Source organism: Archocentrus centrarchus, chromosome 9, assembly GCF_007364275.1.
Source record: "Archocentrus centrarchus isolate MPI-CPG fArcCen1 chromosome 9, fArcCen1, whole genome shotgun sequence".
In the NCBI taxonomy this organism is placed as follows: Eukaryota; Metazoa; Chordata; class Actinopteri; order Cichliformes; family Cichlidae; genus Archocentrus; species Archocentrus centrarchus.
Genome location: NC_044354.1, coordinates 11,113,933 through 11,131,711, shown reverse-complemented (window position 1 = coordinate 11,131,711; position 17,779 = coordinate 11,113,933). Strand labels below are relative to the sequence as shown.

The following is a 17,779-nucleotide window of genomic DNA, read 5'->3' as shown; positions in this document are numbered from 1 at the left end:
TAGTGTGTAGATTTTAATGTGGAGGACCCAGGCACAGAGTGCTGCAGGCAAGAGTACTGAATGAAAGGTGAGCCTTTATTGTGGATTATTGGAGTCCCAAACTAAATACAAAGCTGTAATCCAACATGGAGCATGGAGGTACCAGGAAACAGGAGCAAGGGTAGGACAGCACATACTGTACAGAGAGTCACTCAGCAGGTCAAAGGACATAAGGAGGACTGGAGTATATATAAACACAGAAGGCTTATTAGGGATACGGCACAGGTGCATGCAGTCAGGACAATTGGGGAAATCAGAGAGGAAGCAAAATTCAATGCAAGATACTAGAGAAACCATCTGTCAAAGTAAAACTGGAAACAACACTTAACTAAACCTGGACATAAGAAGACTAAACAAGAAGACAGAGACGAGGGAACACCAGAGGACAAAGCCATAACCACAGAAAAAAGAGACAGAGAAATACAGATAAACACTGAGAGACCTACATTCATGAAAAATAACAAGCTCAAAATAGAAATTGAAATTCAACCACCAAACACTATAACAGTAATTCATCTTAATAGGCATTCAAACTCCATAAACATTAAACGGTAACTAGAACTCAAAAACCCCAAGGAAGGGCTAAGATACTGGAAATAAAATTAAAAAAAGCAGGAATCCAAAATTCCATAAAGACCACATAAAGCTCACAACAAGCCCAGTCCTCTCAGAACATCCAAAGCATGATGGGTCAGAGCTTTTTTGTAGCCATGAAGTATTGAATATATAATATATGAAGTGTTTCTTGAACTTTATATTACCACTGCTTCTGCTATAGGAATACCTGCATGCTCGTATAACAACCACTGCTTTCAATAAGCAGAGGTCAGATGTGACATGATATTTAAAATCTTAAAATGGTTCTTTCTGTGTGTTGACAGTACACACCACACAAGAATCATAATTTCTAAGTTACAAGGCTTTTTGGCAATTTTTGAACAGTAAATCATTACGTTGACCTTGAAGACCTTTGTGGATCTAAGCCAAATTTTAATGGATTGTTAACATGACCCCCACTCTACACCTGCACCAGTTTTTAATCAGAATTAATTCAAAACTTTTTAAGCTATCGTGTTTAGAGACAGGATGACATGCACACACAGACGCACACAAACGCTATCAAAAACATAACCTCCTTGGTGAATGTAATTATTAAAAACTATATTGAAACAAGCAAATCCACACAGCTGAAGTGAAAGCACAAATTAATAATGAAATGAAAATAAAAACTAATGAAAAGTAACAAATTGTAATAACTCTCCTGTATGTAGGTCTGGCAGCCAGCTCATGAAAATTCAGTTAATTCTTTACATTTTATTGTAAGCTGGGAATGAGTGGTCAGTAATAATAGCAAAGGCTATTTATGTGGCACCTTAGATTTACTTTTGGTGCTTGGGAATTATGACATAGCTTTGAAATGTACATCTGCTTGCTATCTTGGGACCAATTTCAGATTAAAGATAAAACGCATGTCACTAATAAGGTCAAAATTATTGATTGTGCTGATGGCGGTTCTTCAAGACCGAATTATGCTTAAAATTTACTGTGTGGCAAAAAGCAGGTGCGGCAAGATACAATGTTGATCAGGTTGGAAACACAAACAGGAACTCACAGCCAAACACTTTTGGCATTTTGCAGTTGTAAAACAACAATATAGTGATTATATAGAGGTCCATGACACTTTCAACCAAATGCAGGTCACAGTACAGTCAGACCATGAAGCAAAGCTGGAAATGAATATATAAATGAATAATGAATTCACTTGTTCTCATTATAAGTAAAGAGGATGTGAAAGCTGGTCTGATCAACATGTTTTCTCTGAGAAAGCACATTGTCAGAGTTAAAGTTGTTTTTTTTGTGTTGTTGCCTGTGCTTTCCTGCTCCGACTTGCCAGAATGCCTGCAAACATGGACGTGGCCTGTAATAAATCTTAATCTGTAATATTTGATCTTTTCTTAACCTTTTCAAAGAGATTAAATGTTACTGAAGTTGGAAATGTAGATCTGTCATTATAAGTCCACTGTTTGGATCGAGTTACTTTCTCTTATTGCATCGCCTGTAGAAAATGAAAAAGTTACACTCTGGTAGGTTGCATCACTCTGGGATGACTGATGATTCTGTATTGACTGATAGCTGCCAAATGTCAGGTGTTAAGCTGTAAAACAAGCCCCCCCCCCCCCCCCCCCCCCCCCCCCCAAAAAAAAAGTAGGTTTTATTCAACTAAAGTTTCACGGGATGTTCAATTCTTTATGCCCTCAGGCACAATGTAAACACAACTGGCTGTGAAACATCCACTCAGACAGAAAGGAAGTCATTTTTCACTCCATATATATTTGCAGCCATAATACCTGGCTGCAAAGCCAAGTCGCTCTGCCTTGATTTTAATGCATTCACCACCTTAAAGAACTGAATAAATGTAATTTTCATAGACTGTGCGATTTTTTTTTTTTTTTTTCCCTCACAGAGTGTGATTGGAAACCACTGGATTTTTATGGACAGAAAGAATCCCTTGCTTCCTCTTATCCCTGTTTTGGATGTCATTCTGCTTGGCATTTAAGAGATGGAGCCATTTTTTAATGAGACCAGAATCTGATATTATCTCTATTAACTCAAGGATTATACTCATTCAACTCACATTAGTGATGTAAAAAAGGTGACATCTCAGGCTTGTAAAATCGTATTAACACATTTCTGTGGTTGGAGGGGCACATTAAAATGGGTAATTTTGCTTCAAATGAAGTCTGTGTGCAGTAGCATCACATGGTATGGCTCTTCATTTCTTTTCCCAGTACCTTTTAGCTATTAGCTTTAATGCCTGAAATAGGGGTCTTGCGTGTTCAGGTGCATTACACTGAAATGCATTCTGGTCTTTTTCTGATGTTTACCGCTCCACCATCCAGAGGAAAAAAAAGAAGAGAAGAACAGCAATGTAATTTTGCATGTTCATAAACACAACTGTTGCCTCTGAGAACATAAAGTCAACTGATTCAAAATTCAGAGGTGCGTTTAATGGCCAAGGATGTCACTAAGCAATGAGGTTGTTGCACTCAGATGGGAGAAGATCAATACAGAGAGTCCCTCGGAGGCCGTTTATGTCCAAACAACAGTGATGAGGGTTGAATAGAGTTGGTTATTGGATCTTCTGATGCATCCGAATCTGTATTGTGCAAGACGTAGTTGTTTTTTAATTTTGATATTTTGCTTTGGTTGAGGTTTTTAACTGCTCAGTGGACACAAGTTCAGATATTTCAACCAGTGTAAAGTTCTCTGAAAACTTGTAGTGAGCAGTCATTAAACTGCCATTCATATTGTATAATTAGAAAACACCATGGAGCTCATTGTTACTGATATTTATTTTAGGGCTTATTGTCCACTTATACTACATGTTGTTGCATACTTGTATCAGTTGTGCAGAATTGTATTGATGTGTGGCTGCAATTTTCATTTGAGTCAAGAAAAACCTGCTGATGGTAAAAGCATTTTCCCAGAGGAAATTGAAATATAAGTTTATGTATAAGTATTTCACAATGATTATATTAAGTGATAAATAATAGCAACAATTACACTCCCTGATAGGCAAGAATAGTGTTTTAATAAAGGTATTAGCTACACTGAATTTGTATGTGTGTGTCTGTATGTGCGTGTGTATGTGTGTGTATCTGTGTGTTCTGCAGTGTATTTACCCATTTGTAACCATTGGATGGCAGTATTGACTTTTAAAATTCAGCTGAACCTAAAGGAACCACATATTACTGCGTCATTATAACCTCATAATGCCAAGAACATGGAAGCTTTTACTGAAAGATTACAAGTGAATATCTGGTGTTAAGTGATGAAGCATGACTCACTACACTGCTGTGGCTGTAGCTTATTTAAGACATAAAGGATTAGGAAAATCTTATCAGTTATTTTCTAATATTTAAAGACTTCTTAAGAAATTTTAAAACGATTACGTCAGTAAAGATAAAGTTGATATTTTAAGGCCACACAAGGTGGAGGGAGGTTTAGAAAATAGATTTTTGAGCCCTCATTGGATTGTTATTGCTGGAATTTGGAGAACACTGTTTCTTATGTGAGGATTAATTTAAACTCAGTCATCAGAAGGGGCTGCCCTTTTTTGTCATGGAGAATAAATTCTATAGACTATTTTTTTTCTTGTTTCCTTGCAGCAGTTTTTAGCCTGTGAAGCATGGTGAAGGCTGACAGTTGCTGCACTAAACTACAGCCTCATTGAGCACATTCATGGCTTTCTCAAACTAAACCCTTTATTAATCTTCCCTTCATAACAAGAGTAGCAATTTGTTTTCAATAGTTTGGATGTAATGATGAAGAACTAAATAGCTTATTAAGTGCGAGCAGAATGAGGGGAAAAGTGCAGTAGTAAAAATAACTGCATTATTATCATTACTAATATTTATAAAGTTCAATGTCTTCTGCTAAGTGATTCTTCTTCTGACTGATATGAGCCACCTGTATTACTTTGATGAAAATCGTTTGATAATTTTCTGTAATGCTGTCACATTGTAATTAGTATTCTGTGTTTCAGCTTTTGTTTCCAGAATCTTTTTGATTAATGAGTATCTGACTGAAATTGTATTAAAACAATTTATCATATGAACATCAGGCTAAAATTGTCTTCTTTTTTTTTTATTTAGAAATGCAGGCAAAACCCCTCCATGTATTAAAATGTTGTGAATACAATAATTAGTCATTGCTTTATCAGTTTTTTAAAATTTATTTCAGTTTTGTGTTTTTGCTCTTTCTCTTTAGGATGTTCTAAACAATCTGGGTTCCTCAGAACTGGATGAAGATGACCTTATGTTAGACCTGGATCTCTCCGATGATCAGCGACATCGACATGGTAACATTTTTACTGCAGTTGCTACCATAATGAACACAAGTATTGGGTGGTGACATTGTAAGACAGTGGGAGAATTCTGCAACAGCAAAGATGGCAATAGAAGTACAAGTTCTGGGAAAAAGCTTTTAAAATCTTATTTTGGGGCACAGTCAGCAAACTTTTGAATAGTTTTTATCTGATTTGACTGATGATTCTGTACATGAAAAGTTAATTTAGATAATACTTCAAAATAGCCCAGAAGCGTTTGAAGATGGCTGTGTCGGACTTGTGTAGGGCAGTTGATGAGCCCCCATACAACCTAATATGATCTCAAGTGGGCCAGACCAATAAAACAATTGCTTAATAAGCTACCTTTCGTTTAATGAACAGCCTGAGATATCGTTTAAAATTGAACAAGTGTTATATTAGTGTTATGACACATAACAATTTGTCAAGCTAAACAAATACTTTAATGTTCTGTACATTTCCATGCCTGTGTATTACAATGAAGATATTGCAGCTTTAGTACTTTGCTAAGCCATCTAGTGGGCCAGATTGGACCCTCTGGCAGGCCAGTTCTGGCCCTCCAGACTCATATTTCACAACCCTGGTGCAGGGTTAATGTCTACTGCAGAATGAAACGCTTTCAGCACCTCAGTCATACACTGTACCTCTGTTACTTTTTAAAAAACTTTTAGGTTAATTTTCCAAAACATTTTCCTTGATATCGTTTTTTCTTTGTATCGAAGTGAATTTTCTGCTGTTATTTTCTCCTAATGTGAGCAATTTTACCTCCTTTTTTTTTTTTTTGCTTGCCTCTCTTACCTCACTGTCTGGTGTCACTGTCTCTCTTTTACCTTGTTTTGCTTCAATCTTTGTCTCTCTTTTTCCTTTATTAGCACACTTCTCTTCCATCACCTTAAAGCATGAAACCAGTATTCTCTCTGATTTTTTTTTTTCAACATGTGCTATGACTTTGATGTAGCTGCCTCATTTACACCGATTTATCTCCTTTGTTGTTCTGGCATTTCCGTCACATTTCTCCTGACATGCGCCATGGTTGAAAAGTGACTGTCAGAGGAAAATTATTGCTCATGCCCTGCCACAGTGCAGCATGGAGTGCCAAACACCCCAATCCTACCTTACTTTCATACAACACATAAGAATATTATCACACTGATCAAGTGCAGTGAGAAGCTTTACCATCCAACATATAAATCTGTTAAGAGGGACTTAATGAAATATTTCTTAACACACTCGTGTATTGGTTTTTATTATATTCATGTTTTAAAAATGGTATTTTGCTGTTGTGAGGCAATACAGCTTAGTTAAAGGGTTGAGTTTTGCAAGCGGTGTTGGGTTTTGCACAAACTTAACTGAGCAAAATCGAAATCTCTTGCAGTTACTGTCAGTACTTATTATGTTTCTGAACTGAACTCGCAAAGGTTTAGCTCATATTAATATGCATCAAACTGCACAGATATAGACAGTTGATGTTTGGTTGCACGCAACACATGAATAAAATGACTCAACAGAGTAAACACAAGCTTGTGATCACACTCTGTTTCTGTGCTTTATGTTGCTCAGACATAGGGACTACAACAATGCAGTGATGGGGGGCGTTTACGCCAGCTCGACTCTTTATGCAAGCATATCTAGCTTTGTCTCTTATCACCATATCTCTCAGTGAAATTATATGTTAATTTGAGGTTGGATTCATCTATTTCTAGGCCATATTTATGTCCCAGATGGGCTCACAGAATATTGCAGTTGCAGTCAAATAAAGTAAAATGCTCGGCAGCACAGAGGAGTAAAAAAGATACAATGGGAGCTTCAGTCCTAATAAACAGAATTTCCTATGCTTATGGGGTTTGAAGAGCTTTGGGAGGCTGGGTGGTTCACTCACACAGCCAGTCAAAAACACATACGTACACACACATTGAAAGGATCTCTACAGGAACTGGTTGATGCAGAGCTAAGGGAGGCACCATCATTAATGCACACACTAGCACACAAGCGTGCATGCTTAGTCATTAGACCTAATGGTTTGCAGACTGTAGCATGAAATTAAAGGTTTGATGAATTGTTCTCATAAAATCAAGGGACTAAGACTTTGTGCTGGCATTAGAAGAGTAAGGTTCTTCCACAAACTCAAATTATAGGAACTCATTTAAACACAGTGTAACAGACATTTAGGTAGCATACAAAATATAGACACACTCAGGTCTATGCATAGGTTCATATAAAGATGTATAGAGACACACAGATGTACACAATTTGGTACACACCCATCTCACAACCCCTTACACCCACACACTCATCAGTACTCCTCATTTTGACCTCTCTCAGGTGGCTTGTTGAAGCCTTTATTAAAAAGCAAGCAGTTTCACAGCAATTTATGGCCAACAGGGTTCTGTGTTCTTACTCCTATGGTGACTCATGCCCTGTGGAATCATACAGGTACAGCGAGAGACAGAGATCTTTGCAAAGACATAAAGAAATACCAAAACTTGGCTTTATCTCCAACTTTATTTCACTCTATTTTACAATTGTCATGTTAAATGTGCCATTGAATATAGAGGTATCATTTTAAAAACAACGTATGATATTGTCATTATTCATACGGATCACTACTGAATTTTAAAAAGCTACTGTTTGACACAACTATAAAAGACTATAGTTCTAATTCAATTCAGAAGGCGATTTAAATAGACACTTGTGAATTGTGGATAGATTTGTTAGATTGTTACCTGAGATTAGAAAAACAATGTAAATTCATTAAATGTTTGTTTGGTTTTGTGCATAGTGTCCAGAGAAGACTCCAGCCAGTCTCTAGCTTCCTGTCTCAACCTGCTCCCCTCACCTTTGGACCCATCTGGAGATCGCATTGTAGGGAAAGAAAATATTCAGAGGTAAATACATGTGTTTTTATTACTATGCTTTATGTCCTCTGTAGGGAGTGTCTAAAAAAATTCTAAAGTCTACTTAGTATAATTTTATGAAGGTTTGATCAGAGTTGTCTTGTATGCTAAAAAAAAAAAGAAATAGCAACAGATAGTTAAAAAAATAAAACATGAAACCGCCTTTGTGTTTTTTCTTTATACACTCATGGCCACTTTATTAGGTGTAGCTGGTCTTCTGCTTGATAATGCCAATCGCATGGCTGCAACTCAATGCAATTAGGCTTATAGACCTGCTGAAGTTCAAATAGAGTATAAGAATAGGGAAGAAAGGTGATTTAAGTAACTTTGAATGTGGCATGGTTGTTGGGCTGGTCTGAGCATTCCACAAATTCAGATTTTCCCACACAACCATTTATGGGATTTATAGAAAATGGTCCAAAAAAGAGAAAATATCCAGTGAGTGGCAGTTCCTTGGACGAAAATGCCTTGTTGATGCCAGAGGTTAGAGGAGAATGGCCAGACTGCTTCAAGCTGATAGGAATGCAACAGTAAGTCAAACAGTCACTTGTGACAACCAAGGTATACAGAAGAGCATCTCTGAATGCACAACGATGTCTAACCTCGAAGCAGATGAGCTATAGCAGCAGAAAACCACACTGGGTGCATCTCCTGTCAGTTAAGAATAGGAAACATTCTACATTGTTTATGGGCTCACCAAAATTGGACAACGGAAGATTGGACAAATGTTGCCTGGTCTGATGCGTCTTGACTTCTGCTGTGACATTTGGATAGTAGGGTCAGAATTTGGTGTAAACATCATGAAGGCATGGATCTGTGCTGCTTGCTATCAACGGTTCAAGCTGCTGGTGGTAATGTAATGGTGTTTGGGATATTATCTTTGCACACTTTGGGCCCTTGAGTACCAGTAAACTCCATAGCCTTCCTTGCTGACCATGTCCATCCCTTTATGGCCACAGTGTACTCATCTTCTGATGGCTGCTTCCAACAGGATAACGAGCCACGTCACAAAAACCCAATAATTTCAAGCTGGTTTCTTGAACATAACAATTAATTCACTATACTCAAATGGCCTCCACAGTCACAAGATCTCAAACCAACACCAACATCTTTGGAATGTGGTGGAACAGGAGATTCGCATCATTGATGGGTAGCTGATGAATCTGCCGCAAGTGTGTGATGCTGTCATGTCCATATGGGGCAAAAATTCTGTGGAATGTTTCCAGTACCTTGTTGAATCTGTGTTAACAAGAATTAAGGCAGTTCGGAAGACAAAAGGGGCTCCAACCCAGTACTAGCAAGGTGTAACTTATGAAGTGACTGGTGAGTGTATATACTGTATTACCCCGAACAGAACTTGCCACAGTTCTTTCTCACCTGTCTGTTAATCAAGTTTCAGGCTCACTCGATGTTTTCGAGATCCAGACTCTATCGGATAATAGAACCAGAATCACAGAAAAAATGGGCCATTCGTGGTGTGTTCTTTGTCTTCTTTTTTTAACCTCATAAAATCAATATGAGAGAAAGAAAGGGAGACAGTTATTGTCTATTCTGGGAATTGCTGATCTTGAATGTTCTGTGTAAATGCATGCAAACATGTTTTATGTCTTTTCCTTTCTTGGAGATGGGACAGCAAGAGGGAAGATAAATAAATAAATTCTCATCAAATAAATATGCAAGCTGTCTTCCTCTCCTCTGTCCCTTTGTAGCCAGCGGCTGAAACAAAACACTTAAAAGTTTCTGTTTGCACATATAAGTACCACTGCCAAGGATGGTTCCAAATCTGATTAGATTTGGCCACTTGTTGCTTCTTTTTGCTCAGAACCAGGATCGGTCTTACTAGGCACACACAAAGCTGCGTGCATAGCCATTCATCTGCATAAAGATACACAAGAACACACACACACACGCACACACACAGTGCAGCTTTTTGGATAGGGCTTATTTGTTTTTTTTATGGAGCCAACTGGGTAATAAAGGGGTTGTACCACCACTGGCTTGGTAAAAATGATTATTGCTTTACCTTTTAGCATTCCTCTCTCCACTCACTAGTTGAATTAATCTCTGCTTGTACCCACAGAGTAATTCTATCTAAACGTGTTTTCCTTGAATAAACTAGCTCTGATCTTCTTTGTTTGTGGAGACAGTGCAGGTCAACTTGTGCGAGTGGTTTTGAAGTAGAGGTTGACAGATTTATACTATGCCATTGAGACACTGGACTTAACCGAGGCCTCTTTTTGTGTGAAGGGTTTTTTTTTTTTATCACGGTTCTAACGCTCTTTGAAAGTTTCACTGAATAGAGAGACATTTACTGTGTCTAGACAGTGTCAGTGAATCATGCAAGTCAGGAGTCAACCTTTTCAAACCATCCAAGGTTTTTGTCAGACTGTTCATTGGTTGTTTCATTTATAGTGAAGTCTCACTTATCACTGAAAAGCAGTGGAGAAGCTTTCATATCAGCACACAGACACATAAATAGAGACACACTCAAAAATATTTACATTATTCCCTTCTGTGCACAAGGTCATGGCAAAGCAACATTCTGCCGAAAACAGTTTTCTTTGGTTTGATTTTTTTTTTTTTTTTTTTTTTTTTTTGTCTCAACAGATGTTTAGCCTGGAAATGTCATAACGTGAGGAATTAGTTACAGCCTTTTTAGTCCAAACATGCTACTTTCCCACCGCCAAGGAGCCGGTTCATGTGCCAGTGCTTGTGCTGTTCCCAATGAACCGGCAAAATGCTTCAGAACGGGCCCGAGTCCCCACCGCATTTCTGTGAACTGCTCCTTTACGTCTGACTGTGGGCAGGTCCTCGTCTGGACACGGAAGCCAAAGCGCACAAACGTGGGAGAACACGCTCTCCTTTCTTGTGCTGCAAATACGTTTTATGGTCCAAACCAAACTACTGCAGCATCTGTGTGCAGCACAGAGGTAAACACAGACAGCGATTAGAGCAAGACGACAAGTACGCACTTTGTGTCCTTTTTTCTGTGATATGAACTGATACAAAGCAGCAAGTTCAGCCTTAGAGCCCAACCTAACTCACAGCCGTGAAAATCGCTTCGCTTTTCTCATGTAATACACATGTAATATGGTAGAAAACTTGATGTTGCGATGGCAGAGTCACGCCCTTCTGCCGCTTTCGTCACGCGTTCTTGGTTCGAGACCAGCTAGTTTGCGGGGCCGGAGTTGAACCCGTTTTTCGGCCGAGCACTGAGTGCTTTCGAGGTGGAAAACCCGCTTAATGGTTCAAATAAAGGTGCCAGCTCTGGAACCTGTTGGTGGGAAAGAGGCCACAGTGACATGACATGGTATTATGATGGCATCCCTTTAGAAGAGAATGGAGCTCAATGAATGAACGAACAAACGAATGAATACAGCGGTACTTTTAGCTAAAAACAGGCCTCAGTTGCACAGGCCTAGAAATCAATCCACAAACTCCTTGCAAACACCACTTGCTAGGGTAAAATGTGTATTCCCTGAATGGTTGGAGTGGTTGCTGGCAGTGACTAGGGGAAGCCCTTTGTAAAGAGGGTGCTGCACTAAAAAGCTCCTTATGATTGCTTTGCATTTTTTTTTACTTTGAGGGTGAACATTTTCTGTTTTCCATTTGCATCCCACTCTTCACAGGATCCCTACTGATTGGTGAGTCGTTGGCAAGTGTTTGCAGACAAGTCGATGTCTTCCATTAAAACTACAGGCGAACATGGCAATCTCTAAATTGCTAAAGCAAATGCAAGGAGGTTTTTGGTACAACACCAGCATCATTGCAAACAATTTCATGCTAGCAGCTGCCAGCAATATTCAGCAACCACTCACAACCGGTTGGGGAACACACATTTTTATTTTTGTAACCAGTGATTGTTGGATGGTCACCAACTGGTCTCTAGCCTGTGTGATTGGCACCTGATATCACCATGTTGACACAGTATGTAGCTGTAGTACTGCAGCTGTTATGCTAATGGTTCTCAGAATGTTCTCATTTTGATTTGCCTTTTTAATCATTAGTTATAATTTATCATTAGTTCTAATCAACTGTAAATGCAAGTCTGTTAGAAATGTTTTACAGTTGTTTAGTTGTGACAAAATATAAATTTATCTGATGACAGAGAAGATGTTGGTACATACTCAAAGTGTTTATTTATCCTGGGTGGAGTTGGGGGTGCAGAAGGGTGTAGTGAGGCATGAATATGTGTGCCAAATGTCAAGACAATCCATCCCGGACTTGCTGAGATACATATTTTAGTTTGGACCAAAGCGGTAGACTAATTGACCATCAAACTGGCATTTCCATCCAGGAGTCATGCTGCTATCATGGCCAAAAGTGTATGTAGTAATTTTACATTCAAGTCATGTTACGTCTGAGTAATGGCTTATATGCCAGCCTTTATAACACTCGACAGTCTATGCTGAAGTCTTGAACCTTGTACTCCAGAATGACTTAAGCCTCCAAAACTGTAGACACATTACACAATTTAACAGCGAGTGTGCTCCTGACAGCCAGACAGTGATATGATATAGTGGGATTAGAGAGAAGTGTGTGTTGAGCTAACTTCTTCACAGCAAAGGAGCAGTTCTTTTAGCTGGAGTGCAGAGCAGCAGAGTAGCTTAAGTAAACACTGAAAACAAGACTAGAGGAAAGTGCAGTCTTGTGGACTCTCCTTGTTTTGAATTCAAAGGGGATTTACATTCTTTTTTTTTTTTTATTTCAGAAAGCATCCTGTTTAAAAAGCTGAAGCTCAGGTGCTAATATACTATTTTGGCTCTAGAAACACTGGAGATGTTTAGAAAATGAAACCAGGTGTATGATTCTTATCCTGACCAGGATGCAAACACAAAAAGTAAGGAAATTTGTGTTTGGTTGATTATTTATTTGTTGTAACAATACTTCTTGACAATAAATACCACTGAAAAACCTGTTTATTTCCCCCACATTTGTGAGGAAAATGCATTTTTGGGTTGAGCAACAGTGTTGAATATGTGGGTTGTGCCCATAAAAAACTTGCAAAATCTTCTCTGCCAGTGGTTGTTTGCCACACTCTTGTATGGGGTCATTTATCGGATTGAATGATTGAAGTCTTTAACAGTTTCTTCGTTTAACAAACGGGGCCCCCTGTAGCATGTGGAAGAACCATACACAGCCACAACAACTTGGCACCTCCTGCTCATGGTGGTCACCAGCTTGGTCACACACTGCTGCGGCATAGCATCCCATTCTTCAACCAGCATTTATCGCACGTCAGCCAGTGTGGTTGTGTTGGTCACTCTGGCACAAACAGCACACCCAAGCTGATCCCACAAATGTTCAGTGGGGTTGAGGTCAGGCCACCTGACAGCTTTATGAGACTGGAGATTGGCCGTCTGCAGCCTGTTCTGGATTATCTGGATAGAAAGCCATTGGCCATATCATCCTGCAAAACTTGACTGCAAATCTGTAGAAGACTGCCTACAGTTCCTAAGTGCTGACAGGGTGAGGAAACAGTCTTTTTGTGGTGTCGTCCTCTTATCTCTGACATCCCCCGTTATATGGAACTTGGCCTTCAATTTGGAGATGGTAATAGGGCACACTCTAAACAATGCTGCAGCTTGGTTTTTGGAGAACACCAGCTTGAAGTTCCCCTATGGCACGGGCCCTATCAAGATCAGTCAGATGTGTCGTCCTTGGAGCAGACACCAACTGACCGCTGTAGCAGGGTCCATGCTCACAATGCTGCTAATCAGGTACCAATCAGGAACCTGATCGTCAGCACCTGGGGTACCACAAGCTCAAAACAAGAGTCAGTAGCAGGATAAGCTGTTTGGCATTGGCAGAGAAACTTTCATTTGCGCAACCCACATACTGAACTCTTCTGCTCAACCCACAAATGCCTTTTCCGTACAAATATAACACCTTTTGAGGGGAAATAAACAGGCTTTCCAACGGTATGTTTTCCAGATTTATTGTCAAGCATTGGTACAACAAAGAAATAATCGACCAGACACAAATTCCCTTACTTTTTGTGCAAAGATTAGATGCTGGCAGGTGTTAATTTCCCACAGTTTGAGTTCAGCATCTTCACTGATTTCAAACAAAGCATTTTCACACAAATTTTTTCTGTGAGTGAAGAACCTGAGATTGGAAGTGGGGGAAGAGAGCAAAATCTGTTTGCCCAGGGCTTCCTCTCTCTCTCACACACTGTCTTTCTTTCTCTTGCAGTCGCTTTTGCTCTTTGTCTCAGGTTCCACATTCCCTCGAGGGGACATTGATTTGCTGGAGGCAAAGCAAGCTGCCTTCTGTTCACACACACACACACACACACACACACACACACACACACACACACACACACACACACACACACACACACACACGTGCACACATGCACACACGCATTTGTGTTTCCATCACTTCAGAGGACATTACACCAACTTACATTCAAGACTTATCCTAACACTAACCGAAGCTGCAACTTACCTAACCCTCCATTACTCTAAACCTAACGTAATCATAAATCAAGGCTTGATAATTAAACTGAATTTCCATTTCGACTTCTTATTCGTCCCCTATAGCCAGGGCTGGTCCCCAGAATATGACTGTGCAAACAGATTAATGTCCCCACAGTATGAGTAACACAGGATCATGCACACACACACACACACACACACACACACACACACACACACACACACACACCTGTCAGTCAGTCAGGCTGTCCAGAGAGAGTATCAGCTGCAGGATACTGCTGGCTGTCTGACAGGCTGCACAGAACATCTGCTGCATGCAAACACACACACACATACAGGCACAGCTCCGACCTCTTTGATGTATGGCAGTTGAATGATTTTGACGGCAGGTATTTAATTGTCTGTGTTTATGACTTTGTAAACATTAATATCACAGTAACAAAGCCATGGGAGTAAACAGCCATGTGATGAAACTCTGTTTCCATTCTTTGTAGCTACATAAGTGTTTAGAGGGAGAGTGACAGACAGAAAGGGGTGGAGGGGCTGACACATCAGTCAGTGTCACAAGAATATAGAAAAAAAATCCAACTTGAAGTGGAGTCACAGTATCGCCCATAACCCTATTCTCATACCTTGCGTAGCTGCTGGTTTTCAGAAATATAGAATATGATATTTATGGTTATTTTTAAAAAATTGATGAGAATGATTGCAATACAAAGTTTGGAGATGTAACTTTAGACGTAACTTTAAAATACTGGTTAATTTTTCTTATTGATTCATCTAATGACCATTTTTAAAACAAATTAAGTGTTCTTTAACTGAAATGTGTGCAAAGTGTGAAAAATCCAAGAGCCCAGAGTAACGTTTTTAGTTTCATTTGTCACACCAAACAACAATTCCAAAAAAAGAAATAACTTTACTGTTTGAGAAAATCAAGAAAAGCTGAAAAATCCCCCACATTTCCACTGCTAAAACCTGCATATTGTTTAAAAAAAAATATTTGATTAATCGATTAATACCCCATTGCCTCAGCTCTAGACATTTCCACCGTAATGACTTTGTCCTTGGTTTGCAGTATACTTGAAATGTGAAAAAATGAGACAGACATATAAAAAAAAAAAAAAAATTGATTAATTGATTTGTTTTTTTACATAAAGCTCTCTTCAGTGCATTTTGCATTTTTTTTTTTTTTGCCCGAGGCAGTGCCGCCATCAAAGCATGACAATAGCAAATGTCCCTCTGAGATTTTTTTTTGCTTTCATTTGTGATGTATCTTTACTGTCTGATTTCTTTTAAGATATTAACTCCTCCTGTCTTCTATACAAAAAAAAGACGCAGAGGAAATTACATTTTGACAGTTGGGATAAAGTTTGCCTGCTGCTATGGTAACGGCAGCCTGCCTGTTGAGTGTTCCCCTGCCATTCTTCTCTTCATTTTCCCCTTTTCTGTTTTCATTGCCGTTGATTGCTATGCACAAGACGGGTATTCTGAGGAGAGGACACGCAAACACAGAGGTGTCCTTATCTGTCAGTATGCAGCGGACAATCAGAAAAGTCTCAATTCCCATATCTCCACTTCTGACTTGAAGATTAATGTGTAGGCATTACAATCATATGCTCTTGCATTGACATAATAAGACACATTAGAAAAATGTTAACATTTGTGTGCAAGTTCCAATTCACCTTGGTGACCCTTATTTGTATTTAGAGGTTAAATGTCTTTTTTCCCCCTGTGGTTGAGTATGTTGAGAAAGGAGCTAGCTAGAGCTTCTCATAAACGGAATGCTGTATAAATGACAACGGTGAGATGGAGCTTGGAAAGACGGCTTACTTGTAGCTGTCTTGCTTTAGCCAGCTGGGTATTAAGATACTGCTGAGCAGTAAGAACAAGTGTAGAGAAAGTGTCTTGTAATTTGGGGAAAAAAGCCCTCCTCTCACATTTGGGCTGGTATGCTGCATAGTGATATACCCTCAGTTGGCCCTGTACTCTCAAACGGAGACCTGTAATCTGCAATTTTATAGAATTTTCTCACATAGACACATAAACAGGAAGGAACAAATTTGTTTAATGTTAATATGATTCATAAAGCATATCAGCCATGTTGTAATCGAATCCCTCCAGACTCAGTATAGTCTGCAAAAGTAGCACACACATCTTCTTCTATGTTAAGTCATATACTCACAAAAATTTAAGCGCATGCACATTTATAAAAATAGACAAGCATAAAGAATCCAGCTGAGCCTTAGGAGTGGAGCTGAGGACAGATGAAATGCGCTGCAACATGATTTTCAGACACACAGAGACGCACAGCATACAGTGGGAGTTGAAGGGAACACAAAGTAGACCCCCCACCCTCTTTTTTTTTTTCAGTTGCTGGTGTATAATGATGCAGAATTTGTTAATCCAACAACCAGTGACAAGACTTGGTCTTTTATCTTGTTTTAATCTGTGGTTTGTCAGTGGAGAGGCTATACGTCTTAACAGCTTTAATTTTAAAACTCTAAACCCGTTAAATATGTTATAGTGTGCGTCTGTTGGCATGCATGTTTTCCTTTGTCACCCTGTTGGGTTTATTAAATGTTCGGCATGAGGAGACTAATTAGTGTTGGCTTTCATTTTTATCCCAAATGCTTTGAGCAGGAACTTGTTGTTCTGATTTGTAATGCAAAGAAAAACATTAGATTGGCAATAAATAAGACATTCCTATGTTTCCAATAACGTCTTTCTTAATCAAGTAGTCTGTTCCAGAAATAAAGGGGAGTCTTAAAGTGGTATTCACTGTAACACTTAAGGCAACAGATTGTAAGACATATGGAATTAGTGCCACCATTTCCAGCATTTGAAGAAATTTCAAACAATAAATATAGCAATGCACTTTTGTTTTTGGCTCTCTTTATCTTGTCTCAATTTGTTGCAGACCACAGTATAGTATATGCAGCTGTTAAATATATTTTTTGTTACAGCAGGGCGAGATTAGAGCATTGCTTCAAGAAGAAACTTCCAACCTTGTTTTGTTACTTTTTCAAACACATTCCTTCTGCTATTGTCACCAGTAAAAAAATGTTTAGTGAATACTGAATATTTCCCATGAGAATTTGTTACTGATGTATTTGTTCTTCTTCATGTTTAGGCTTTGTAGCTGACTGTTGCACCTTACTTAAACATTGCTAAAAACTAGAGGAGTATGGAAGAGAAAGCCTCTTTATACAAAGTATTAGTAAACATTTTAGTCAAAGGACTACCCAGTGAATGGAGAGAGGTTATAATACATCCGTGTAGTTCTGTGAAAAGTCCACCCTTGCTGCTTCCATGGGAATTAAGATGGTAAGACTTGTTAACTGATCATCAGCAAATGTGAGCACCTCTAAAACAGCAGAAGTTTTGGCAGTTTGCTGGTCTGGAGCATTCAGGTGATGCTCCAGCAAATTCACCACAAGGGCAGACCGTGCAATGTTTAGAGAAACAGCAAACAAGCCAAGAGCTACATCTCAGACTCTGTTGTTGTAGTTCATGACAGTATAATTAGAAAAAAAGAA

General features: G+C 39.0%; 1 protein-coding gene across 2 annotated transcripts in view; it reads left to right on the top strand.

The window, feature by feature from the left end:
* Positions 1 to 17,779, top strand: part of ccser1 (coiled-coil serine-rich protein 1) — a 137,765-nt gene that overhangs the window by 18,654 nt on the left and 101,332 nt on the right. For both annotated transcript variants that reach the window (XM_030737563.1, XM_030737562.1), the window contains exons 5-6: positions 4,810 to 4,900; positions 7,686 to 7,791. In XM_030737563.1, the coding sequence (XP_030593423.1) occupies positions 4,810 to 4,900; positions 7,686 to 7,791 (197 nt within the window). The remainder of the gene's footprint in view (positions 1 to 4,809; positions 4,901 to 7,685; positions 7,792 to 17,779) is intronic.